General features: G+C 42.3%; 1 protein-coding gene across 1 annotated transcript; it reads right to left on the bottom strand.

The window, feature by feature from the left end:
- Positions 1-420: 420 nt before the first annotated feature.
- Positions 421-20,421, bottom strand: foxn2a (forkhead box N2a). The gene is made up of 6 exons (XM_041948197.1): positions 20,286-20,421; positions 9,264-9,841; positions 6,343-6,467; positions 6,019-6,068; positions 5,299-5,367; positions 421-4,229 (listed from the first exon to the last, which is right to left on the bottom strand). The coding sequence occupies exons 2-6, from the start codon at positions 9,825-9,827 to the stop codon at positions 3,805-3,807; spliced, it is 1,233 nt and encodes a 410-aa protein (XP_041804131.1). The 5' UTR covers positions 9,828-9,841; positions 20,286-20,421; the 3' UTR covers positions 421-3,804.
- Positions 20,422-22,166: the final 1,745 nt, after the last annotated feature.

Here is a 22,166-nt window from a genome sequence, read left to right as displayed (position 1 = left end):
CCATGTTGGTGCATTCAGAAGACACAGAAGAAAAAGGCAAAGCGTGGTGGAGCCGCCACACGTAGTGCTGAGCACAGCTTGCACAGTCAAAACAGCTCTGAACTGCTGGACTTGGTGGGAAATATTTGCCAGCTGTAACGTGGTTATGTGAAAACTGAGAAAGCAGCCACACAGAGAGGCAGCTATTCTAAAGAATGGACTATTATTAGCTAGAATTTTGATCATGTGGCTTTCACAGCAGGTGGCAATGTTGATCAAATATCTAGCTAGTGTAGGCTACTAATGTAAAGTGATGGCATTCTTGTGCTGGGGAGGAGAGTTTGGAGGGCAGGAACGTGTCAAGTCTTATTTGCAGTGATAAAACGCTGAATCTGAGCTGCAGCCTCGACTAGAATAAAAAGATGCTCACAGGGGTAACAAGAACAGGTTTTTATTAATATTTTGTAATACCATATATAATGCAATTGCATATCTTTGGCGAAAATAAATCTTATAAACATTTTATCAACAGAGGTTAGCATACAAAAACCAAAAGGTGTGTCGGTCCAATAGATATGGCAGACAACTGACAAACTCATACTGGGTTGGCAGCTTTGTCAAATGCAACAAAATGTTCATCATACCCATAGGAACTGCAACAGAATTTTTAGAATCACATGATCAATTTTCAATAATGTTGAGCAATGACGCAACTGGGTTTTGAGTTTGGTAAGTCGGACCCCAAAACATTTAGGTAGCTCATCTGCAGATCAACTCACTGACTCAGTGTCACTTTGAGACCAATACACGTTTCTTTTGCAAGTGCTACAGAAAGAATGAGTGAGATTTTCCTCTACACGTCTCTCCATCATTTGTCTGCATTTTTCCACATACTTAAATGTAGCTCGGAAACTACACAGCAGCAGCCAGGGGGGACTGAGTTAGTCTGATCCAGTTTTCACAGATATTCAAGACATTTCAACATCCCATAACAATACCTGGAAGCATGAATTATGAGTGGCAGTATTTGTTTATTTTTTTTAAGATTCTAATCTGCGCTGAGATCGAGAGCTAATCTTAAATTTGTGACTACTTAGTCATAATATCTAGACATAAACATGAGACAAATGTAAAAATGATTCAATCACCTTCATGGGGAATGTGTCCATCTTACACTTTACACCCCAGCTGTACATCAATTTTGGCAACAAAAGGTTTCAGGATCAATGTTAATTAACTGTCTTCTATCCAGTCTAACACAAAGCAAAACAAAACATCAAGAAAACCTGGCAGTCATGGTTAAATTGAAAAAAAACAAAAACAAAAAAACACCCGTTCTAAAGACAACAGACATTGGCAAAATACTTAATCACTATAATATAGTGAAAGAAGAAAGGTGTATTGCTGTAAAATAAAATGAGGAGGAAAAACAAAATACTTATTAAGAGTTCACAGAGGGAAAAAATAAATGTGCCTAGCCATTCCTTTCAAATGACCAGTGTTTGATAGCATTCAATAATCCCATAAATTAATAACATAAATAAGGTGATGATTAATGAACAATATTTTGTTCTTTTTTTCACAGCTAAACAAGACCAGTGTATGCAAGTATTACTTCTGAGAACAGCAGCTTACTCTGCTAAGATCAGTTCCCACTCTAAAGCGACAAAAATAAACCAAAAGATTGGTTAAGTCACTGCACTGACTAGAGCCCTCTCCCATTTCCTGTTCGGATGATTCAGAAAAGTAGGGCATTGTTGCTCTAAATCACAACTACACTGTGGCAGCAGGGGAATATAGTGACCATGGCCCGTTGCAGTTTTACATCAGTGGCACAAGAAAATGTTTGGCACTGACCATGCATGCTATACTAACAGTCACTGTGACATGATGTGATGCAGTTTGTGGGAAAAAAAATTGTAGAATTTTTAGTTTGTTGCCCTTGTGCGCTTCCATGCTACCTTGTACTGTATGCTGTGAGTACGGAGCCTTTAAAAACTAACGACAATTGTGGCCTTTTACACAACTTCCCCCCCAGTGAACTGCATGCAATCAACTGACAATAAACACTCCATTTCACAGCGCGAGAAGAGAGTGTGCACTTCCTTATTTTGTTCTAGGAGGAAGAGCAAGGACGTGACACCAGTGGCCAGCCAGAACTGAGGCCACAACATGAGAGCAGCACAGGTCTTCAACATCTCGCCTGCGAGCAACTGCACACACAGAGTCCAGTTCTGTCTGACCATGACATCATTGTCCCCTTGTTGTTGTTTACACATGAATATGCTCTGCACCTTTCATTTATCTGAATGGAAACAGACACACTTTGCCTCGAGTTGTGAATTAACTTCTCCACCAGAGCACTGACTGTGTACTTTTCGTCATTTTCTAAAGTACATGGTTCAAAACACAAGGAGAACACATGGAGGTATAAACAAACTGCAAACTCAAATAATGGAGCAAGAAGCTGTGGTAATTTACTGCCCGCTCCTGTTTCTGACTATGAACCAGCTCTGCATTCAAAAGGGAGCAGAAGCAAGCAGAGTACCAAGCAGCCCTACAATACAGCTGTAGCACAGAGATGTGTCATTACACCAATCACACTCATTGGAGCAGTATGACTACTTTGTCAGAAGAAGAAAAGTGTCTGGCCATTTCAAACTCTTTTCTGTCAACATCGTCATCTCAGGTTTAAGCTGAAGTCAACATGCACTATGATACACACATACACACACGCACGCAAACACACACACACACACACACACACACAAAAATACAAATAAAATTTATGGAGGATAACCTATGAACACGCAGTGAACATCTGGCAACACATGGCAGATGTTCACTTTGCATAGGCTGTCACCAAACATGAGAAAATGCTCTGTCTGCACAGTAAATGTCAGAAACACACTGATGAATGAAAGGGGTCGACAGGATGAGCGGTGGATTTGCAAAAAATAGAAAACAGACTTCACTTGTATGGCACGGTAACGGCCGTGCAAAACTGAGCAAAGTAGTGCTAACTTTGCAACTAAATTTGGCAGTGGCAGAGTAATACTATTTCCACATCTTGCTAATCCTGAAACAGAGCCAGAGCTCGTGTGTAATAAAGTTTATCGCATAACAAGATCATAGTATGACTCCATTCATTCTCTTAATTGTAAAGTTTTACTAGCATACTCGACTCTGAAAAATGCCACCATGAAATAATGTCAAAAAGTTAAGGTTGTGGATTAATTATTGCATCTCTCTCACAAGAGGATTCGTAGAGCGAGAATTCCTTTCAAAACAGTGGCATTTTTTTCTTTAGCACAAAAGGAGAAACTGATAACACCAGGAGGTTAGATTTTGTCTGTTACAAACATGCACTCATTCGCTTCATAAATAGATTCACTTGGAAGAGGATACAGGTTTGAGGAGGAAGCATGCAACGCTTTGAGTTATAAAACCTTCAGCTTTTCCCATTTTGTCTCTCAGAGGAAAATTCTTGAATCACAATCTTCTAATCCAACAGAAGCAGGCAGGTCGTTTTGGATAGATAGGTTTCTTGATGGTTCTCCATAGCCCAAACACCCACCCCCAGCAGTTACCCCCGAAGTTACAAAAGTCTCTATATGGCTTTGTTCTCCTGTGTGAACGATACTATTGCCATTTGTTTTGTTGAACAGGGATATTCCCAAAAAAGAGAAAAAGAAAAAAAAAGGCTCGAAATGGCCAATGAACGATCAGATAAGGAGAAGGAGGCACACTGGGACACACGATAAGGGGTCAGAGGTTAGGGTTCACAGGGTCCGGAGTCTGATGGGGGCAGAAGAAAAAAAATCCTCATTTCCTGTTAAGTTTTGTGCTCTTGACAGTACGTTTGGAGCCCTCCATGCAGCTGCGTATACCGGCGAGGTGCAGCAAGGAGCCGGCGGCTTCCTTCAGCTCCTCATCCAGCTCTGGCTTGACCTCGCGTCGTGGCCTCTTACCGACGGGCCACTTGATGGCGGGCGGACGTCGAGACGTCTGGTGGACGCCCCTCTCGTCCCAGAGGTCGGAGTCCTCGTCGCTGTGGAAGCCCTCGCTGCCGGCGCGGCGAGACTGCCTGCCGTCGCAGCCTCCTTCATCCAAGGAGGAAAGAGACGAAGAGGAGGAACGGGAGGAGCAGCGCTGCAGGGCTACACTGCTGTAGTTGTGGTCCTGCTTGGGATCGCTGCTCACCAGGACAGAGTCGGGTCGGGAGAGGTCCAGTGGGCCGTCAGAATTGCCTAAGGAGAGCAGAAGATAGAAAGCGTGAGAAGAATACACTCAAATGAAAAAGGTTACCCACATGTTATAGTCATGGTTGGTTTAAAACAGGTTGGGACACATATTAAGTAAATTCTAATGGAACATTACAGTAAACCAGCTATTGTTATGTTTTTGTTTTGTTTTTTTTTTTCCAAAGAACAAAAAAGCAGAAATCAGACACAGCAAACCACACACTGTAGCTTTAATTTGCTTTGTTTTCACGCTTAAAGCAGAACTAAGAGTTGTCTGGGCCAAAGAGGGAAAACCACATTTAAACATATGCCGTGGTATGCAGAATTACCATCGACAGGAAAAGTACAAATAACAGAAAAACCAGTCACTAGCCACATTAATGATCTGTAAAGGCCTGCTGCAAATACTGAATAAAATGAACTCTGTACAGGTTGATTAAATCATGATATAAAATATAAGCAATAAAAGCCAGTAAGTAAGTTATTTTTTTTATAAAAATCGTAACACTTTACCACATTCAAAAGCACATTAAATCATCATGTTAAAGGCACAGTTCAACATATTGCAAAATAAACTTATTCGTTTTCAGGCAGAGTTAGATGAGAAAGACCAGCAACTTTGTGGAGTCACCAATGGTTGCCTGGCAACTGCTCGGAGCTAAAAAGTGTCCGGCACGTAATTACCATTGTTACACTTTAAGTTTTGTGTTGATAAAACAAACAACATATTAACTAGTGAGCATTAGAGTTGGCAGTATGTAGGAAGCCTTTTCCCCCCATTTCCAGCTGACCAGCTAATGCCCCTTGTATTCCCCAAATGTCAAACTATTCATTTAATATGCCTTTTAAAGAATGTCTGAAGGAAACATTGCACGCAATCATATACAAGGGATCCTTGTAGCCTTTCCTGTGCAAGAACCAAAATATGGCTTGTAACAACAGGTGACACACAGATCACAAATTAAAGCACACAAAATAAAAGAAGATTTAAGCAATGACAGGGTGGTATGTCAGGGGCAGGAGACAAAGAGTTGGAAGAATAGGTGAAAGTATGGCTGCTTGTGGATTCTCTTACATGGGTCAACGTGGTGCCCGGGGGCAGAGTTTAAGAGCATCATGGCAGTGGCAGCATCAATGTCAGACTCTGGAAGAGGAGAGAACATGCATGATGGTCAGTCCTAAGGTGTGAAAGCATGGTAGCATGGCATATCTACTAGGACTGGGAAGACGGGGCTCTTTAAGTAATTTTAAACAAGAACAACAGTGATCCAATCAGTGCTCAGTGAAAGGACTGAATATGCAGAGGATTCGCCGAAACAAAGCAGAGGATAAATTCTAGCCACTGATAGTGAGAGTGCATCCGATCTTTTCAGACCTGACAAAGTGTCTAAAAGCCTCATAGCTCACTTCTGGGGCTCTAAATTATTAATGATTACAGTGAGACTGAGTGCTCGACACTGCACCAGCAGAACCTCTGCCTGTCGTCAAGGTTACAAATCCAAGAGGCGGGTGGGGAGAGGAGGCTGAGACTGGGAGCTCTCAACATTATGGTCTATGGCATCAATGACTTGAAAGCAACAAATCAAAGTAAAGAGTTGAGGATAAACGCACAGTGATGCAGAATGTTCTGGAACTGAAATGTGCAAAGGCAACACAATCAAAATACTGCACAAACACACACTTAAAAAAACTGCACAGATTGGAATTTGTATACATCTGCAGATTCTTGCTGGGCAGGCAGCTTTATTGTACATATCCAAACTTAAACAGTGAGGCATGTTCGCTTCGGTCTCACCTTTGAATGAGCAGCCTTGTAGAAAGAGATGACGAGGGGGTGAAGAGGCACTGTAGGAGGTAAACAAAAGACGTGAACGTTCAGGTAGCACAAGGAAGTTAAATGTGACCCTTCAAAACTTATAAATGGAACAAATAAAATAGAAATGCAGACCTCGGAAATAAAAGTCCAAGTAAAATGCCAAAAGGCCAAGTTCAGTAAATAAATGGATATTGGTAATACTGGTGTGACAATTCTGGTTTTGAAAAGCAATTTTCTGTCACATCAAAGCAAAAAACAGATACTCATGTTCAATATGACAGAGAGTGACTGATGAAAGTTTACCTGGGTGGGGAGGCGGGTGGTGTGCAGAAGGCATGTGCGGCAGGGAAGTGCTGCTTCTTAAGGGCTTGGATCAGGTTGGGGCGGTACTCAGGGTCAACACACCAGAGAGAACCTTTTCCATTGGCCTGTAGGAAAGAGCAGGGACGGTCAAACGTCTACAGCAAGGGAGCACATTAAGAAACATGCCAGAAACTTTGATTTACAGTAAACCAAGATTTCTTACATAGGACATTTCCCGACAATTACACAGAAGTGTTACACAACTGCCATAGGTTTGTCTAGACTTAATTGTGATTGGTCCTTTGATCATGTCCAAACTTTTTCTTCTAAACAAACAAAAATTAAGTTTGAATTCAGTATTTCTCTGCAGAACTTATTGTGTATATCCTTGAAGCCCAACAAACATGCTGAATGCATTTCCGTCCTCACAATACATTTACAAAGCAGATTTTTTTATAACCTTGAATCATGCATTGTTTATATTCACATTTGCTAGCTTGCAGTCTTCACACTGCCTTTAGGAGTGCATTAAAACCTTGCTTTGGGTGTTACCACTACCAACTGTCGGTCAGCAGTATATTGCAAAACCAGCAGCAGGACTACGCATCACATCGCTGATGTACACGCGTGCTTGGCATGTGCCTGCATGTGCACATGCACAATGCAAACAAAATGAAGGCCCGCTCTAAAAATGTTTCCAATGGTCAAACATTCTACATGGTGTCTTTAAAGATTCTCTAAGAGAGCTGGCAATCAATTTTGGTGATCTGAGTAATAGCAGAGCACTGCAAATTGTGATTGTTATTTATGTGGAAAAAAAGGTAAACCGTAACCTCAACCTTTAAGAGATTAGTCACTGTGGCAAAGCAATTTTTCTATAATAAAACACTGTTTTATACAACACGTGCATAAATTGCTTTGTCATAAGATTTACATTCAGAAAATAACAAAAAAAAATTTAGTTGTCAAAATCCATGAGCATTACATACTGTACACTGCACTGAAAGCAGCATAGAGATGTGTCAGATGTCATTACAGCAAGTCTCTTTTTGCACAAATGGCAAAAACTTTAAAGCAATTGTTCTTAAAGGAGCACTTCATCATAAACAAAGCAGTGGAAAATAGCAAACGCATAACTAAGAATTCCTTAACAGCCTGAACAAAAGGAGGAAATAACTGCTCCACAGCAGTGTGCGAGGAGTGAATTTGTCTGTTGGTGATGTGTGCGGGAGTGTGTTAACTGTCACTTTATCTGATGGCGGCGTATTGCCCAGTCTGCGAGGAGAGCAGAGTGAGGGAGGGAGTGAGTGAGTGAGGGAGGAGAATAACCTTGACTCAGATTACCAACCAGCCCTGATGCAGGAAGAAGGAAATGTCTCCATGGCAACGGAAACCACCAGCCAGTGTCATGTGAAACTGGTGCTGGTCTCTCGGCAGACGAAGGGCTCACGCTGTGCACCTGCATGCCGAGCGGCCTGCGCCTCACCATGTTGCTACTCGCTAAGCGCTAACTGCCATCCTCTCCCCATGGTGGGAAAATACGAGGTCTTAGCCAGGCACAGCTTTGGCACCACGGGTTCTACCGGTCACAAGTCTGAACTCATACTGCAGCTCAATATGGCTACCATTGTGTCACTCCCTGGTTCAGTACAGCAACATACAAACAAGTCTGACAGAGATCTGACCGTGCTGTTAATAACATCACTGCCTCATACTGAAGGAAACTAAAAAGCTTATTAAGCATTACTGTAGACATGTTCAGCACTGAAGCTGTCTTAAAAGGCCCAGCAAGCCAATTTTCTTAATCAGCTTCTTACTACGAGTGCCGGGGTCCTACATGAGCATTTTCGTCAAAGTTAGAGCAGTTTTGGTTATTTCACATTAGAGATTTCTGGATTTTTTTCTGTTGACAGCTTTGTGGTTGTTTGCTTATGTTGCCAAGCTACAGTCGATCAAATCTGAACAAACCACACCCTCACTGTCTTATGAAGCAGATAAGCTGACTTTATGAGTGTTAGACTCCTAATAAAAAACACCCGAGATGTTTTTATGAGCTTTAACTTTGAGTGCTTATTTAGTCATCGATAGTTAATGTCATACAGAAATAAATGGGATTTGAAACTATGTTTTGAGGGGCTTTAATGTCATGAAGGTTTTCAAAGAAGAGCTGCCCTTTCTAGCTCATTTCTGTACCATGTCTGTTCCTCACAACATTTCTCAACACAAAGGTTGAAAGCTACTATTAGTCACTATTAGGAAGTAAATTCACAATTTTACAATGTTTCACTCATTTCCCATTCAGTTCACAAGAATGTTTGTGCTGGATATGCAGGGGTGCATTTATCATTTTGTCACAATTATATGCATGTGAGAAAGTCGACTTCTCTATTTTTTTTTCTTTACGGGAACACAAACGCAAATGAGCACGAGTGACACTGCAACTCTGCCAGGACCTGGCTGGCAAAGATTCTTCCTACAAACTCAGCTCTGCACTTTCTCGCAGTGTGAGGTTGAGGTTTCTAACTGTGGGATGTTTCTTTCCCTGGTTAAAACGGTTGTACAACCTTGTAGTGCTCCGGGAGATAAAGTCCTATCTTAGTGTGCTGTGTTTGCATTTACTCTGAAGGAGTATCTGTGACCTTGACTGGATTCCACCATTATCGCAGCAGAGTCAGAGGTCCCTGCGGCTGTATTACAGCCCCGGACACTCTGTCACATGAGCCACACTGCAGCTTCACACTGCAACACACTGTTAACCAACTGTGTTTTGCAAAACAAAGGACACACATTTTGGCCAAAGGATATTTCACTATAACATCATCAAACAATAATGTGACGACAGTTTCGACAAGCATAATTTAAACAGTGCACTTTTCTAAGTTTAAATCTGTACGTCCAAGTTAGACAGTGTGCCAACCTACCTTTCCCAAACTCCTTTCAACCTTGCGGAAGCATTTGTTCAGGGACAAGTTGTGACGAACTGAGTTCTTCCAGCCAGTGGGAGCGTTGGAGAAATAAGGGAAGTGCTCGAGAATCCAACCATAGATTTCTTTAACAGGCAAAGATTTGCTGGGAGACTGCTCAATGGCCATGTAGATGAGGAGAGAAAACGAGAAAGGGGGCTTTGACTTCAATGAGTCCCGCTCCCTGCCTCTGCTGTGTGACGAAGATGAGGAGGAGGAGGACGGGCCCTGGTTGGACCCATAGTCTCCCTCTATGTCAAAGAGGGGACTGCCGCTGGGCTGAGCTTCCGGACCTCCCAGAGTGAAGTTCTGAAGCAGGTTCTCGTGCAGCCAGTTGAGGTTGGTGAGCTCCTCATCCTCTGTGCCTCCAGTACGATCCACGCTGGTCGCCAGCGGACTGGACGCACACTCCGCCTCAGGCAGTGTTCCCACACCACAAACACCTCTGAGCCCTGTCCGCTCCTCTTGCATACCCGGAATTTCCGTTTTCTTATCTGGTGACATCCCAATGATTGGACCCATTAAATCAAAGAGGTCTGGAGGAAGAGAAGAGGTTGTTAATGTTAATCAGCTTACACATATAGACAAAAATCACAGTTTTTAATGGTGAGCTGAAAGTTGGCAGCATGAAATAACTGGATGTGACATAATGGAATGATGTGCTCTTCCAAGCGTTGACCTTGTTTTCTTAAGGTTTCCTAGGGGACACACCCCCTGTAGCTGTGCCTGTCTGCCTCTATCGCACTCCCTGGCCTTCTCACCGTCCCTCTCCTCCATGCCTGGCAAGGACCGAGGGGCTCTCAGCCCCGCCCCCTCCCTCTTTACTCCAGCCGAGGACCATCAAGGAGGTCCTCTCAAGAAACTGAACTGACTTAAGGCTCCACTCCTCGACGCCCACCTCGTTTCAGACAAGAACCAGCTGCTCGTTATGTGTGAATGAGCATGAGACCATACAACGAAGGCCAGAATGAGTGGAAGGCCTCCATCTTACAGAGTGGATGGCTCTTACAGACTGATCTACATTCAGCCAGGTTCAAGTCTCAATTTGTCAAATGCCAGATTAAGAAGTGTAAAGAGGCTACAGACCCGCATGTTGTCAGTCAATTAACAGTGCTCGGAAATTTAATATTGCCAGGAGCCCTATATCGTTAACTAATTCCACCCAAGTACCCTCATTAATGAAACAATGATAATAAGGGATGTTGTCATCTTGTGTAACAGCAATGATCCTGTCAAGGTTCTGAGTTGAATCTAGTTTATTGAGTAGGGCTGTCCCAAATGCCATTTTGGGGGTTTTTGAAACGTCACTGAGAATTACTCAAGAGAAAACACAAAATATCAAACTTTCCTCAATCTTGTGGTCATTATTTTGCTAATATTATAATTATGGGTCTAATAAGAGATTAAGACAGGTGGGGAGACATAAGCCACTCTCTAGTCCATCCCTGCCTCCAAAGTTTTAAAAATCAACGGCTGTGTCCATAGGTGGGGTTGAGCTCATAGCCTCATGCTTGCAGGACCACAAGCCCCTTCGCAAGGCTGGTTTTTCCACACGCACATACTGTTCGGTTCGCTCTTGTCACGTGCACTGCCTGGTTTTTATGTGCGAGGCTTTCAAAACATTAAATGCCATAGAGGAACTCCATTTCCTGCTCTTTATCAGCGTTTTGCCTCTTTCTCAGTGCAGCATCCCCTTCCTCTTCAAAACAAAACTAAACTAAAAAAATTCAGCATTCAAATACTGATTTAGACAATGATTACTATGGGAATGGTGGATGCTTTGAAGCATTTAGGTCACCCCTGGCACTGTGTACAGCCACAGAAAAAGATATGTCTCAGTGCACTAAAATAACTAAATAAGAAAGTGATTTTGTCCAATAAACCTGAATATCGCTGTAAAACGATATGGTCTCGTAAACTGGTTGGTGAGGCCAAGAGCAGGAAGAGATCACTCTTTGGCTCAGCTCACAACAAGCTGTATTTCCTAGATGTCACCATGACAACTCTACTGTCCCTTCAATTAAGAGCAGAAATCCCACAAACAAGATATATTGATACAATAAGAAAATAAGTAACCCGTGCTGCCGGACTCTGCAACAGATGAACACAGAGCAGCCGCCCTGTGGAGAAAATGCTCCCACTGCACCTGTGGGTGGACACCAGATGCCCTGATCCAGGGTGGTCTGGGATGTTCTGAATCCAGACCAAGATGGGACTAGGGTTGGGAGGTTGGAGAGGTAAAGGTACACAGAGAGTGGTATGTAGGGATATATTTTCATCCCTATGATAAGAATTGGGTCAAACTCAATGAGCTGAGTTGAGTGTTTGTACTGTGGGTGAGACAGGAGAGGGAGTGTACACACACACCCACTCACACACATCAGTTTGTCAAAGCCAATCAATTATGGACAGGAAGGGGGAGAAGGAGGCATTAGAGCATTTACAAAATAACCACTTTACGATAAGGGGACAACCTATAGCTATTTTTGTTTTGAGCGACTTATAAATCTAAAAGCATGTCTCCACAGGTGACATCATGTTAGATACATATTGTCATGGATTCTGCCCATCAGTCCTCTATTCTTATTCTTTTTCTCTAGTCTTTTCATTTTTCAGCACCATTGACATTTCCTTTTGTACTGCATATACTTCTGTGATTTTTGTCATACACACACAAAAAAAGTAAGTCAAAGAGCAAAGGTACAGGAAGAGTGAACATAGGAAGACACATAACAATAGAATAGATCCTTTTATGGAAGCAGAGAAAGACAGAAAGAGCGACACAGAAACCAAGAGACTGAGAGGAAGACAGGGAGAGAGCCAGCTGAGACTCAGTGGTAGTGAGGTGGGCTATGCAAGTTATCCTCAGTCTAGGATGAATCACAGCTCTCAGCAAAGTAGAGCAATCAGATATGTCAGGCAGCGAGAGAACTGCCCATTTGTGTTAAAAGAAAATCTCTGCTCAAGAGACCAAAACACAAAACGATATCCCTCCACATGACAGGTTCCTACTCTGAATGAATTTACAAACTGAACGGGGACTGTGCAGACAGACAAGCCGGCAGTTTTGGAGGGCAATGTAATTTATCCTTCCAAGAATCACTTCAGAGTTAAGCTAGCCATGTGCACAAGCCAAAAATTGAACGCTTTTGAACATGTTTAGATGTAATTAGTGGCAGATTTTTGCAAAGCATGTATACACTCGTGTCGATGGCAGAGAGAAGGAAAGGATGAGCGAGGATGCCATTTGACAAGGATCCCAGTTCTATCCCGTTCTATGTAGCCCTTCTTTCGGCTGTTCTTTGTGATTTTACGACAGGTCTAGATCTGTGACTGTGTTACCCAATACATGCAGATGACAAATATTAAGGTCCCAGTTAACCACAAGCCAACAAAGGTGTGGGCAAAAAGGCCTTAACAGCATCCAGTCTTTTTTTATTGGAAGGTGCAGTTTCAGAATCCAGGGTCAACAGTAACCACTCCACATGGTTGTCCTTTCTTCTTCCACAGGCCATGAATGACTGCCTGTAAACTTAATTCAGATTTGTAGCAGGGAGATGAGAAGAAGTCATGGCCCGGGTGAGACCACTGATTAACCCTGAAGCACAAGAGAGCTTCACCTCAGTCCATCCCGACAGCCCTGACCTCTCAGCTGGGCCCTTAGGTGCCAGGGAGCGCTTATCCTCTTTTGAGTAGCTCCTCCAGAAGACCATCATTTGAATATCAACAGAGGCAGGGTGGACAACGGAGAAAGCTGCCATGCACCCAGCCAAACACAGGAAGTGTTTTACCATGACTGCAGCTGGTCAATTACCACTGCTGTTGCAATGATTGCAGTTATCATTGCTCTTATGAAAAGGCATCAAAGAGAGACGGCTGGGAATGCAATGAATAATGGGGCACTAGTGTGTAAAGAGTGGAGGGGAGAGGGAGCTAATAAGCCGCACTGGCCTGTTGACTGCAGCTCATCCTTGAAAATACACCAAAGCTGCAATGGTGCTGACCTGATGGCTCATCTGCAAGTTAAAATAGCCCCGTACACTGCCAGCCTCATCATATTCATGTGCAAACAGGCAGGCACTAACAGCAGGTGCCAAGGCACATTTCCCCCCCTTTTCAAACTGCTCTTTTATCCTGTTAAGCACTTAGCCTATTCAAAAATACACAAAGACATATGGAGATAGCTTTAAGTGGCGAATCAAGCTGTTGACGTGTCAGATATGTACAGGGGAATGTAAAGGAGATGATGGTAGCATCAAAATGAGGAGGCACTGGTTTGAGATGTTTTCTGGGAGCGAATCTCACGATCAGGATTCAGTTGCCACGGCAGCCAATGTTGTAAGGGAAGCAATTGTGCTCATGTCTGTGCATGAAGAGAGAGCTAATGTGGGGAGATCAATACAGGCGGAAAATGCTGAGGCCAGCAGTCTGCTGCTGTTCTCCACAAACCTGTCTGACAAAGAGCAGCGGGAAAGGCCACAGCCAACCTGGCTGTCATGGCACTACTGACTAAGTGCCATTAAGGGACACTTTATAATAACCATTCCATGCACCAAAAAGCTATTTTTGTTCAGTAAAAAATACATTCAACTTATTATTGTTATGTAAATAACAGAAAATGATTTTGGAACAAAAGCGCTAGCGATTATGCGTGTGACTACATTCAGTTCATACATAGATGCACTCATGCCACACCCTCTTCATGAGAAATAAACCAGTTGACACAAACCAGTTACACCTCTGTAATAGACACACAAAGGTGTGTCGCAAAGCCTCATGGCGAGAGCTGTTATTTGAAACCCTAACTGATATTTAGGTGACTACCCAGTCTGGCTGGAGCTCTAAAAATGTGAATGAGACAAAGGGGGGTTGAGTTAGAGTGGGAGAGACTGGGAGAGAGAGAGAGAGAGAGGCTGTTCCAGAGCGAGGTAGCCAAGTGGCAGTCTTTCATTTTATGGGAGGGTCAAATTATGTCATAACAAATAAAGTGTCCATTAATGTGAAGGCTAATCACGCTACAGTTAAAGCACGTCTAAATTATACATTCTCCAGTAAAACTAATCAATGGATTAAAATGAGCTATTTGGTGGCCGAGGTGAAAGCGAATGAAAAAGCTCGCACAAAGCGTTACAATTGGCCCCACACTCGGCTCATACAAAGGAGCAGTTGTTTTTGCTCTAGTCATGTTTCAGTAGTGCTCAGTATTCACCTCACAGTTTCAAACAGAGGACCGGGAGGGAAGGAAACACCTCCTGCCTGTTGAGGAAGTTCATTTTCAGAAAACAAATGCAGACTTCACACAGAGACAGCTAGGCCCAGTCTACACCAAAACAGTGGACTCGAGCAGCGAGACAAGAGGTAGCGTTTATTGAAGCAGCAGTATTTACTTTGGCAATTTATGAATTCCACCAGCATGTAGCTTATAGGCTGCTGACAAACCCCCGAGCAGAACCAAAAGAACTGACTGATGCAATCACTTAACAGTCGGGGGAAAAACAAGCAAACAAAACAATGGTTAATGACTGGTGTTCATCAGAGACATCAACTTCACACAGAGATTTCAAACTCAAACACACAGGCCTGCACTTCGACTGTCAACAGACGTGAATCCTGCAACAGTACTTGGCAGCCCTGAGCTGAAACCTTATCTCTTGGGTCATGTGGCTCGAAGTTCAGTGTACAAACACTCACTGCCAATATACGCAACAACCGCATATACCTTTAAATACCAAACACAGCACTAATTGCTACACGATTTGCACTGCACATGTAGGCTAGGCTCCAAATCCTTGTAAAAAAAACAACTGTGAGGGTTTTTTTTTATAAAGTTCTTACATATTTGGAGGCACAATCCTTTAACAGTGTTCCTTTAACTAGTTGGTTAAAGTTTCAGCATAAGCCCTTCCAGGAATGTGCACTGTATGAGATTACTTTCCATGTAAATACTACAAGTGTTTGCGATTGAAATTGTGTGTGCAAGAAACAGAGAAACCACCAGTGAGGCAAGCGACAAAAGCCCTCATTCCTGAATCATAGCAAACGCTAATGGAATCCTTCCTTAGGTGTCCATGTCAGATGCAGTGGGAACACAGGGCTTTCACAACGGCCAAATAAAACGGTGAAGACAGCTGGAAGTGCCTTACTTTCAAAGAATGAAAATATTTACTGATGCTTCTGCAGTGAGTAAATCAACAAAAGTGCATACACAGTAAAAGATGAGCATGCAATAATATAACATAAAGATGAGCTCAGTGCTCTTCTTCTGGCAGCATTGAAGGGTAGGCTATCTTCATGCTATGTTACAAGATCCTATATTTGTCTTCCACTCATTTCTGTTGATTCAACATTGGCAGCTTCCACAAATATTAAATTCTTTGGATAGAAAGGTAAAAAAAAATAATAATTACAACTGCATATCATTTACACGCTCCTAAAATACCAGCACCAAAATGCTAACTTTTTTTTAGTACCATTAGGCTCTTATGTACAAACTACCTGAAACCAAGAAAAGTTTATGCAGTGCTACAAAATGGATAATTTGATAGTTTCCAGCCATAACTTTCACTATACAACATTCCACAGAGGCTAGAGGAAGTTAGCATAGGACAACTTAGTGAAATCAGAGGAACTACAGGGTGCAACAAAAAACAACTTTTTATTTTACTTATTGTGAAGAATGCGTTCACATTTTTTGTTGCCACGAAAGTGCATTATCTTTATTACATTTTTGCAATAAATCACCATAGTGATCTGATGACAATGCAACACTTTTAAAAAGAGTAAAGCTCTAGGCATGCTCTAGCAAACTGTGCTTCATACTTATCAATGGATTCAGCTGTTTCATGTACAGAGCCCAGTATAAAACTCTCATTAACAGTGTATGATGCATCAACTTATGTTTATATTTCCATCCGTCAAGCCAGCATCAATTAACTAAATCCTGTTAATTCAGCCAGGAGTGACGCAACAAAGACCTATTGTGACACAGGACACAGCCGTGCTTCCCTCTTCCTTTCTCTCAATCAAGGAAACGGTCACATCGGTGTTGCTTTCAAGGAAGAGGGCCCTAATAGGCAGCGTCTTGCGTCCACCCCATCAGGAATGAGACAGGCACAGGGACAGTTAGGGGGTTAGAGAGGGGCAGGGGAAGAGAAGGAGGGGGGGTATTCACCATAGAGTCAGTGCATAACCACTGTGACCAATCTAGAAATGTAAAACAATAACTGGAGTAGACGACGGGGCGCCACAAGGTGAATACACACATTGCCAATGTGCAACTTCTGTAAATACACACATGCAGAGGCAGGCGCATGGAGGAAAAACTGAGGTAGAAGCTCAAAACATTCAAATTCAAACTATGTATTTTTAGATTTGCAGAACTAAATCTCAACTTGCTCTGTCTTTCGGTTAATGCCATGACATTATCTACAATAGGTCGACCCCAGTTTGTAAAATACTGACAGCTGTTAAGCGGAAAGCTTAGAGGATAAAAATAGATGCCATTTAGCTGAACCCTGATTCTTGGGAGATGCTAAATGATGTGAAACATCACAAAAAGACCAACATGTAGATCTCTAAAGAAGGAAGGTTTCACATGGGTGTAAACATGGCTCTACTAGTGTTTACATATGCATCTTAAATTCAGGGCTACCACCTATGTTTGATTTGCAGAATGTCACAGGCCCGAGACAACACCTACTCCTGGGGATATCCCTCCTTCAAAAAACAAACAGGGGGTGTGAGCAGGTGTTGAAACATGTAAAGCTTCAATCATTCAAGCCAACCACCACAAAACTGCATGAAGCAGTCAACTATACACAAGCCAGATAGGTCAGTGCCAGCAGTGAGAGGTGGAGCTCACTGATTAGTGACTGGTCTCAGCTAGATATGCAGTTGTTCAATTTTTACGACCTAGGTCATCGAAACAGGAGGTAGAAGGAGAGATCAATACATTATTTATAAAAACCATGAAGACATTCTTTGGCTGATAATTAAAAAAATACACTACTTACACTAAAGGAGCAAAGATTGTTGAACTTCACTTCCTTTACAACACATGCTATTAACTTATTTTCCACTTTGGATATGTTAAAACACTGCAATATGCAACAACAACATAATTATGGGAATACAGTCACTTCAAGTGAGCCGAGACTGTCAACTTCCTTATTCTGTCAATCACCGAATTATTCAACCACCTCCATTATAATAATAATAGCTACCACAATTTAAAACAGTCAGTAAAATCAAAGTCTGAAATGACTTGCTAATTAAGGTTTTCAGAGAACAGAACGTTATAAAGCTATGAGCTTTTCTGTTTAGGCAATCCATGAGAAACCAGGTTTAGACTGAGTTAAGCAATCCCAATAGTTTCTGCCACATGGGTCAGCTTTCGTAATGAATTTAAGTACAGTCTCTCATATACCTACAAAGAACATGGTGTATTTTAGAGGACGCAACCTTTCATTTACTCTGGGTCAGAGTACACAAGTCTGTGATAAGGCTGACTGCATGGCAATACCCCCATTTCGAAGTGCAGTTACGGTGCCACTCGTAACAGCTACAAGCCAGTAACATGCCATTTCCTTTTTAACGTTCTTTATACATTATATTCAGTGCATTGCCACGACTGAATGGGGCAACAGAGCTCCATTGGACAGAAAATGTACTTTGCACACTTGAAATTCATTTGACATTCATGTTGTGCTGGGGTGGTCTCTTTTTAATCACACTGCATCATACATCCTCTGAGGAACATCTTGCTGATTGGTCATATGTACAGTACAATGGAGCAACTTCTCAGAAAAGTGACACCAGTGTGTTTACCAAGTCGTAAAAATGAAGTGTGGCATTCTTGAGAGCTGCAGACAAGCTTGAGATACATTTGATACCACTGTGTCCTTCGCTGTGCTGATACAGTGAAAACATGGCAATACATTGAAGTGTGTGACTTTCAGGGCATTTCTCTATTGAAAACTCTTATCTCATTAAATGAAGAAAGGAAAGAACAAGTCCAAAACATCAAGGTTTACAGTCAGGATTATATGACAAAAATACCAAATGACTCCATGACTCATGGCATTAATTGCAACATCGATTTAAATTTCAGTTTCAAGTTATCAACGGTAAAAGCATCTGACTCTCAAATCTGCCATTTACATTTTCAAACAGTGTGCACTGTGAGCAGACCCATAAGAAAAGACTGGACTAATCACAAAAGACTGGGCAGTCTGTCTCCCATTTCACCTGTATTTCACCTCTTACTGGGGTAGAAAGGAACCTCAAACCCTGGAGTAATTCTATCTATGGTAACTAAAGTGTTTTAGAGGCCTCTTCCAGCAATTCAAATAACCTTATGATGGTCCACAACTTCTGATGATTTAAGTCGACTGACAATATTTTAGATCCCTGTAGTTATTAAAGCCATTTCACGTCAGCAATAACCTCATCACTGGGTCATGACAAGTCTTATTTATAGTAATGAATGTCAGTAAAGATAGCAGAGCCTCATCTATTCTGGGATGCAAAAGTACTTACCATTCTGAGGCTTCCATATATACAAACATGTACAGGAGGGGCTACAAGATAGAGCTACAAACAACAGCAAAGACAACAGATGGTTTGACCTACAACATGACCATGGCGATTCTGGCAATAAAACAATGGCAGATAGAGAACATCTGTTTCGTTTTTGTCTTTTTTTTTAGCTCCTGTTGCCTTGGTCTTCTGTTTATCACTAGGGCTTCAACAACTGTCAAGCGAGGAGAAAGGAATGTCAGTCTACATTAATGTCATAACCTCACGAAGGAAAACATAATATCCCCATCACTTTTTCCCAAATACACATGTAGACCTCAGAGCTCACGATGAATTTTAGATGAGGTTTGTACAGTCCAGTAAATACAGCGCTTTCAGGTAGCAGGTTGAGAAACAAAAGACAGACACGTGGATTAACAAAGTATATGACGACCTATTCAATAAGAACACATAAAGTATATCCGGCTGGATTAAACAGAGCTATTTTTCCTACACTCTGACATTGTTTGTGGAGCACTCTATATCTGGGACAATCTTGTGATAATCCATTACATCATGTGCTTAGCTAGCCAGTGTAGCCTCCCAACCTCTGGTACCGTCGATATATACACCACGAAATACTCAACAATTTATAGATACGAGGGGAACATATGCGTCTTAAATTAACACCGACAAAAACGTATTTAACATCGCTGTCCACAAAGTTACAACCTGAGAAACTACGCGGTAAACAAAGACATTTAATGAATCACCGAGTCAAAGCCAAGTGGAATAGATACACCGAAAGTGCTGTTACCAGAGGAAACTAATATGCTTTGAAGCTAATGCTACATGTACTGAGACATTTAATCACCACGGACTCCTACACTCTCAAGCAACCACAACCAGTAACACAATGAGCAATACAAAGTTACACGGAATGACGTGGACCATTGCACAACACTTCCCGACACACGGGACTCGTTACGAAGTAACTTATCACCGGTTAGTTAATTACATTTTGTTAATCTTAAAAATAGGGGAAGTTCGCAAGTTGTAACGTTACCAACGTTAGCTCACCCAGCACAACCGACAGGCAAAGTAGCGTTAGCAGCTGCTCGGAGGGTCAGTGAAGGTAAATCTACTGCTAGCGTTAGCATAACATTTTAACTATCTAGAATATTATTGTAACTGTAGTTTCATATACCAAACGATAACCATTCGTTGGTGCTGGACGTAGCCCTCTCTGCTCTTCAAGCTTCGAGCTCAGGCAACGGACAGAAGTATATAACGTTAACATTAGCTTGCTGGCCACATGCTGTCGCTTGAGATCTGCCATGCTGGCTGCTCTAAGCAAAGTCACTTGACCACATTTACTTTTAGCTTGTTCGAAACACAAACCGTATCTTGCCGTACACGATTTAATTACAGCATTTTTTTCAAAAAAGACGATCAAATACTTACAATCATGCACGGCGTGCCTCGGTGAGGTATGTTTTAAGACACGTCTGTACGCAGCTTACTCAGATGTCTGTCTCACACAATGTCAGAGATCAGATCAGCAGCTGCTTCCTCCATACACGCAGCGCGCAGATCACACAGCGCACGGCAACGCTACCAAACCCCTTGCCGTCGTCATGGCAACAGGCCCACATCAGCCAATCAAAACCCCTCCCCTCCTATCTCCCCTGGCAACTGCCGCAGCGCTGGAGCTCCGCGAGCGCGCACGCCATTCTATTTTGCATCGTGCAATGTGGTTTCATTTTTATCGCCAGCACCTTGTAACGTAAAGTAAAGGAGGGAACTAGAGTTTGAAACAGAATTATTGACCATTTCTGATAATGGGGCAGTAACTGAATGAATCATAAATTATTGAAGTGTGTGAGTGATCAAGTCGGACGGGTCTCGCACAAAACACTCCCGCGTTATTTAGGCTACACAAACACCTCGGGGCGGAGAGAAAGGATGTGTCACCACACCCAGCCTCGTGACGATAGTGGACCCTCAACAGGGCCCTTCCTATAGTAAACGAGGAGCAAACATGACCTGCATATCCACAACAGACACATGCTGGGTGATGCTTCAGCATGTAGACAAAGAAAAGAAATAGCAAGAAAAAAACACAGTTATGTACTTTCTCAGTTGCAATATAAAAATCGTAATTGCACATACCTGTTATTCACACGAGCGTATGGATGTACACTTATAGCCAAAAGTGCGACAGGAAAACCAGCAGTTGGTTTTGTGTCTTTTACTGGCCAACTGACTTCACACCAAACTGTAACTTTCACATAATGGTGATACCTTACTCATCTCAGCCACTCCATTTCATAAGCGTACATGAGTAGCTCTCTGTGGACTGATCTAATAGTCCCTCTATTTGCTTTTACTGCGTGTAAGTCCAAATACCTGCCATGCAGCAGTGCTGTAAATACTTCTGCACTGGTGTGGATGCACACCCTTGTTTCCCCCCTTCTTTCAACTGGACAAACAGGCTTTGCAGTGACGTGATGGCAGAGTGAATACCTGACTGATACTCTGGAATGTATTTTTGTTGATCTGTGGCTTGGTACTTGTCATTAATGTTAGGTTGCTTAAGTGAGTTCCTTGTTTATCTTGCGTCAGAATGGTTAGGGACATTGTAAATAGAAACACTCATGTTTCATTTATACTTACACAGAAGGTGAAGAACGGTATTAAAGGTGGTCATATTCATTTATTCAACAAAGAAGCATGTGAAGTGATTTATTGGTGATGGCAGAGCACCCTTGATAGCATAATATTCATGCATTTGTTAATTCATGTTTTTGAGGCTTTGCTCAGGTTGCTGTGGCGTGATTTTGTTGCACAGTGAGCTATTATTAGGGCCAGCTAGCAGCCTAGACTGCCCCATTTTTCCTTCCAGTATCACTCCAAGGGATGATGAAGTTGCAACACTGGCAAATGAGAGAGGAGAACAAGATGCATTCCTCTCACAGACACAGTTGATTGAGGGTGCCTTGAAAAGACAGATCCATTAGCCAACATGTGTGCCTGCAATGGTGCTAATCTGATTGTAAAACTGTTTGGCTAAAACAACATGCCCCACTGACCAGCATCAGAGATGTTCATGTTCAGTGTTTGAGCATTTCCTGGACCATATAACATGCTGTCTGCCCAGGCTGCTAATGGGAGAGACTTTAGGAATGGTCCTTTTTGTGACATGTAAGAATAACAAAAAAGTCTTTGTGAGAACTGTGTTAACTTAACAATGGGTGAGAATAATTACAGTAAACAGCTCACCATGTATCAAAGGGAGCGAGGTGAAGAATAGTAGGATTACAGACTAGGAGATGAGTTCATGTA

The sequence above is a fragment of the Chelmon rostratus genome, chromosome 11 (genome assembly GCF_017976325.1).
Source record: "Chelmon rostratus isolate fCheRos1 chromosome 11, fCheRos1.pri, whole genome shotgun sequence".
NCBI classification, from domain to species: domain Eukaryota; kingdom Metazoa; phylum Chordata; class Actinopteri; order Chaetodontiformes; family Chaetodontidae; genus Chelmon; species Chelmon rostratus.
The sequence above is the reverse complement of the archived record's forward strand: the minus strand, read 5'-3'. Positions and strand labels throughout refer to the sequence as shown.

Coding starts and splice junctions, on each gene's coding strand:
- foxn2a (XM_041948197.1), bottom strand. CDS start 9,827: ATGGGTCCAATCATTGGGATGTCACCAGATAAGAAAACGGAAATTCCG. Junction 6,468..9,263: donor TTGAAAGGAGTTTGGGAAAG/GTAGGTTGGCAC, acceptor TCTTTCCTACAG/GCCAATGGAAAAGGTTCTCT. Junction 6,069..6,342: donor CCACCCGCCTCCCCACCCAG/GTAAACTTTCAT, acceptor TACCTCCTACAG/TGCCTCTTCACCCCCTCGTC.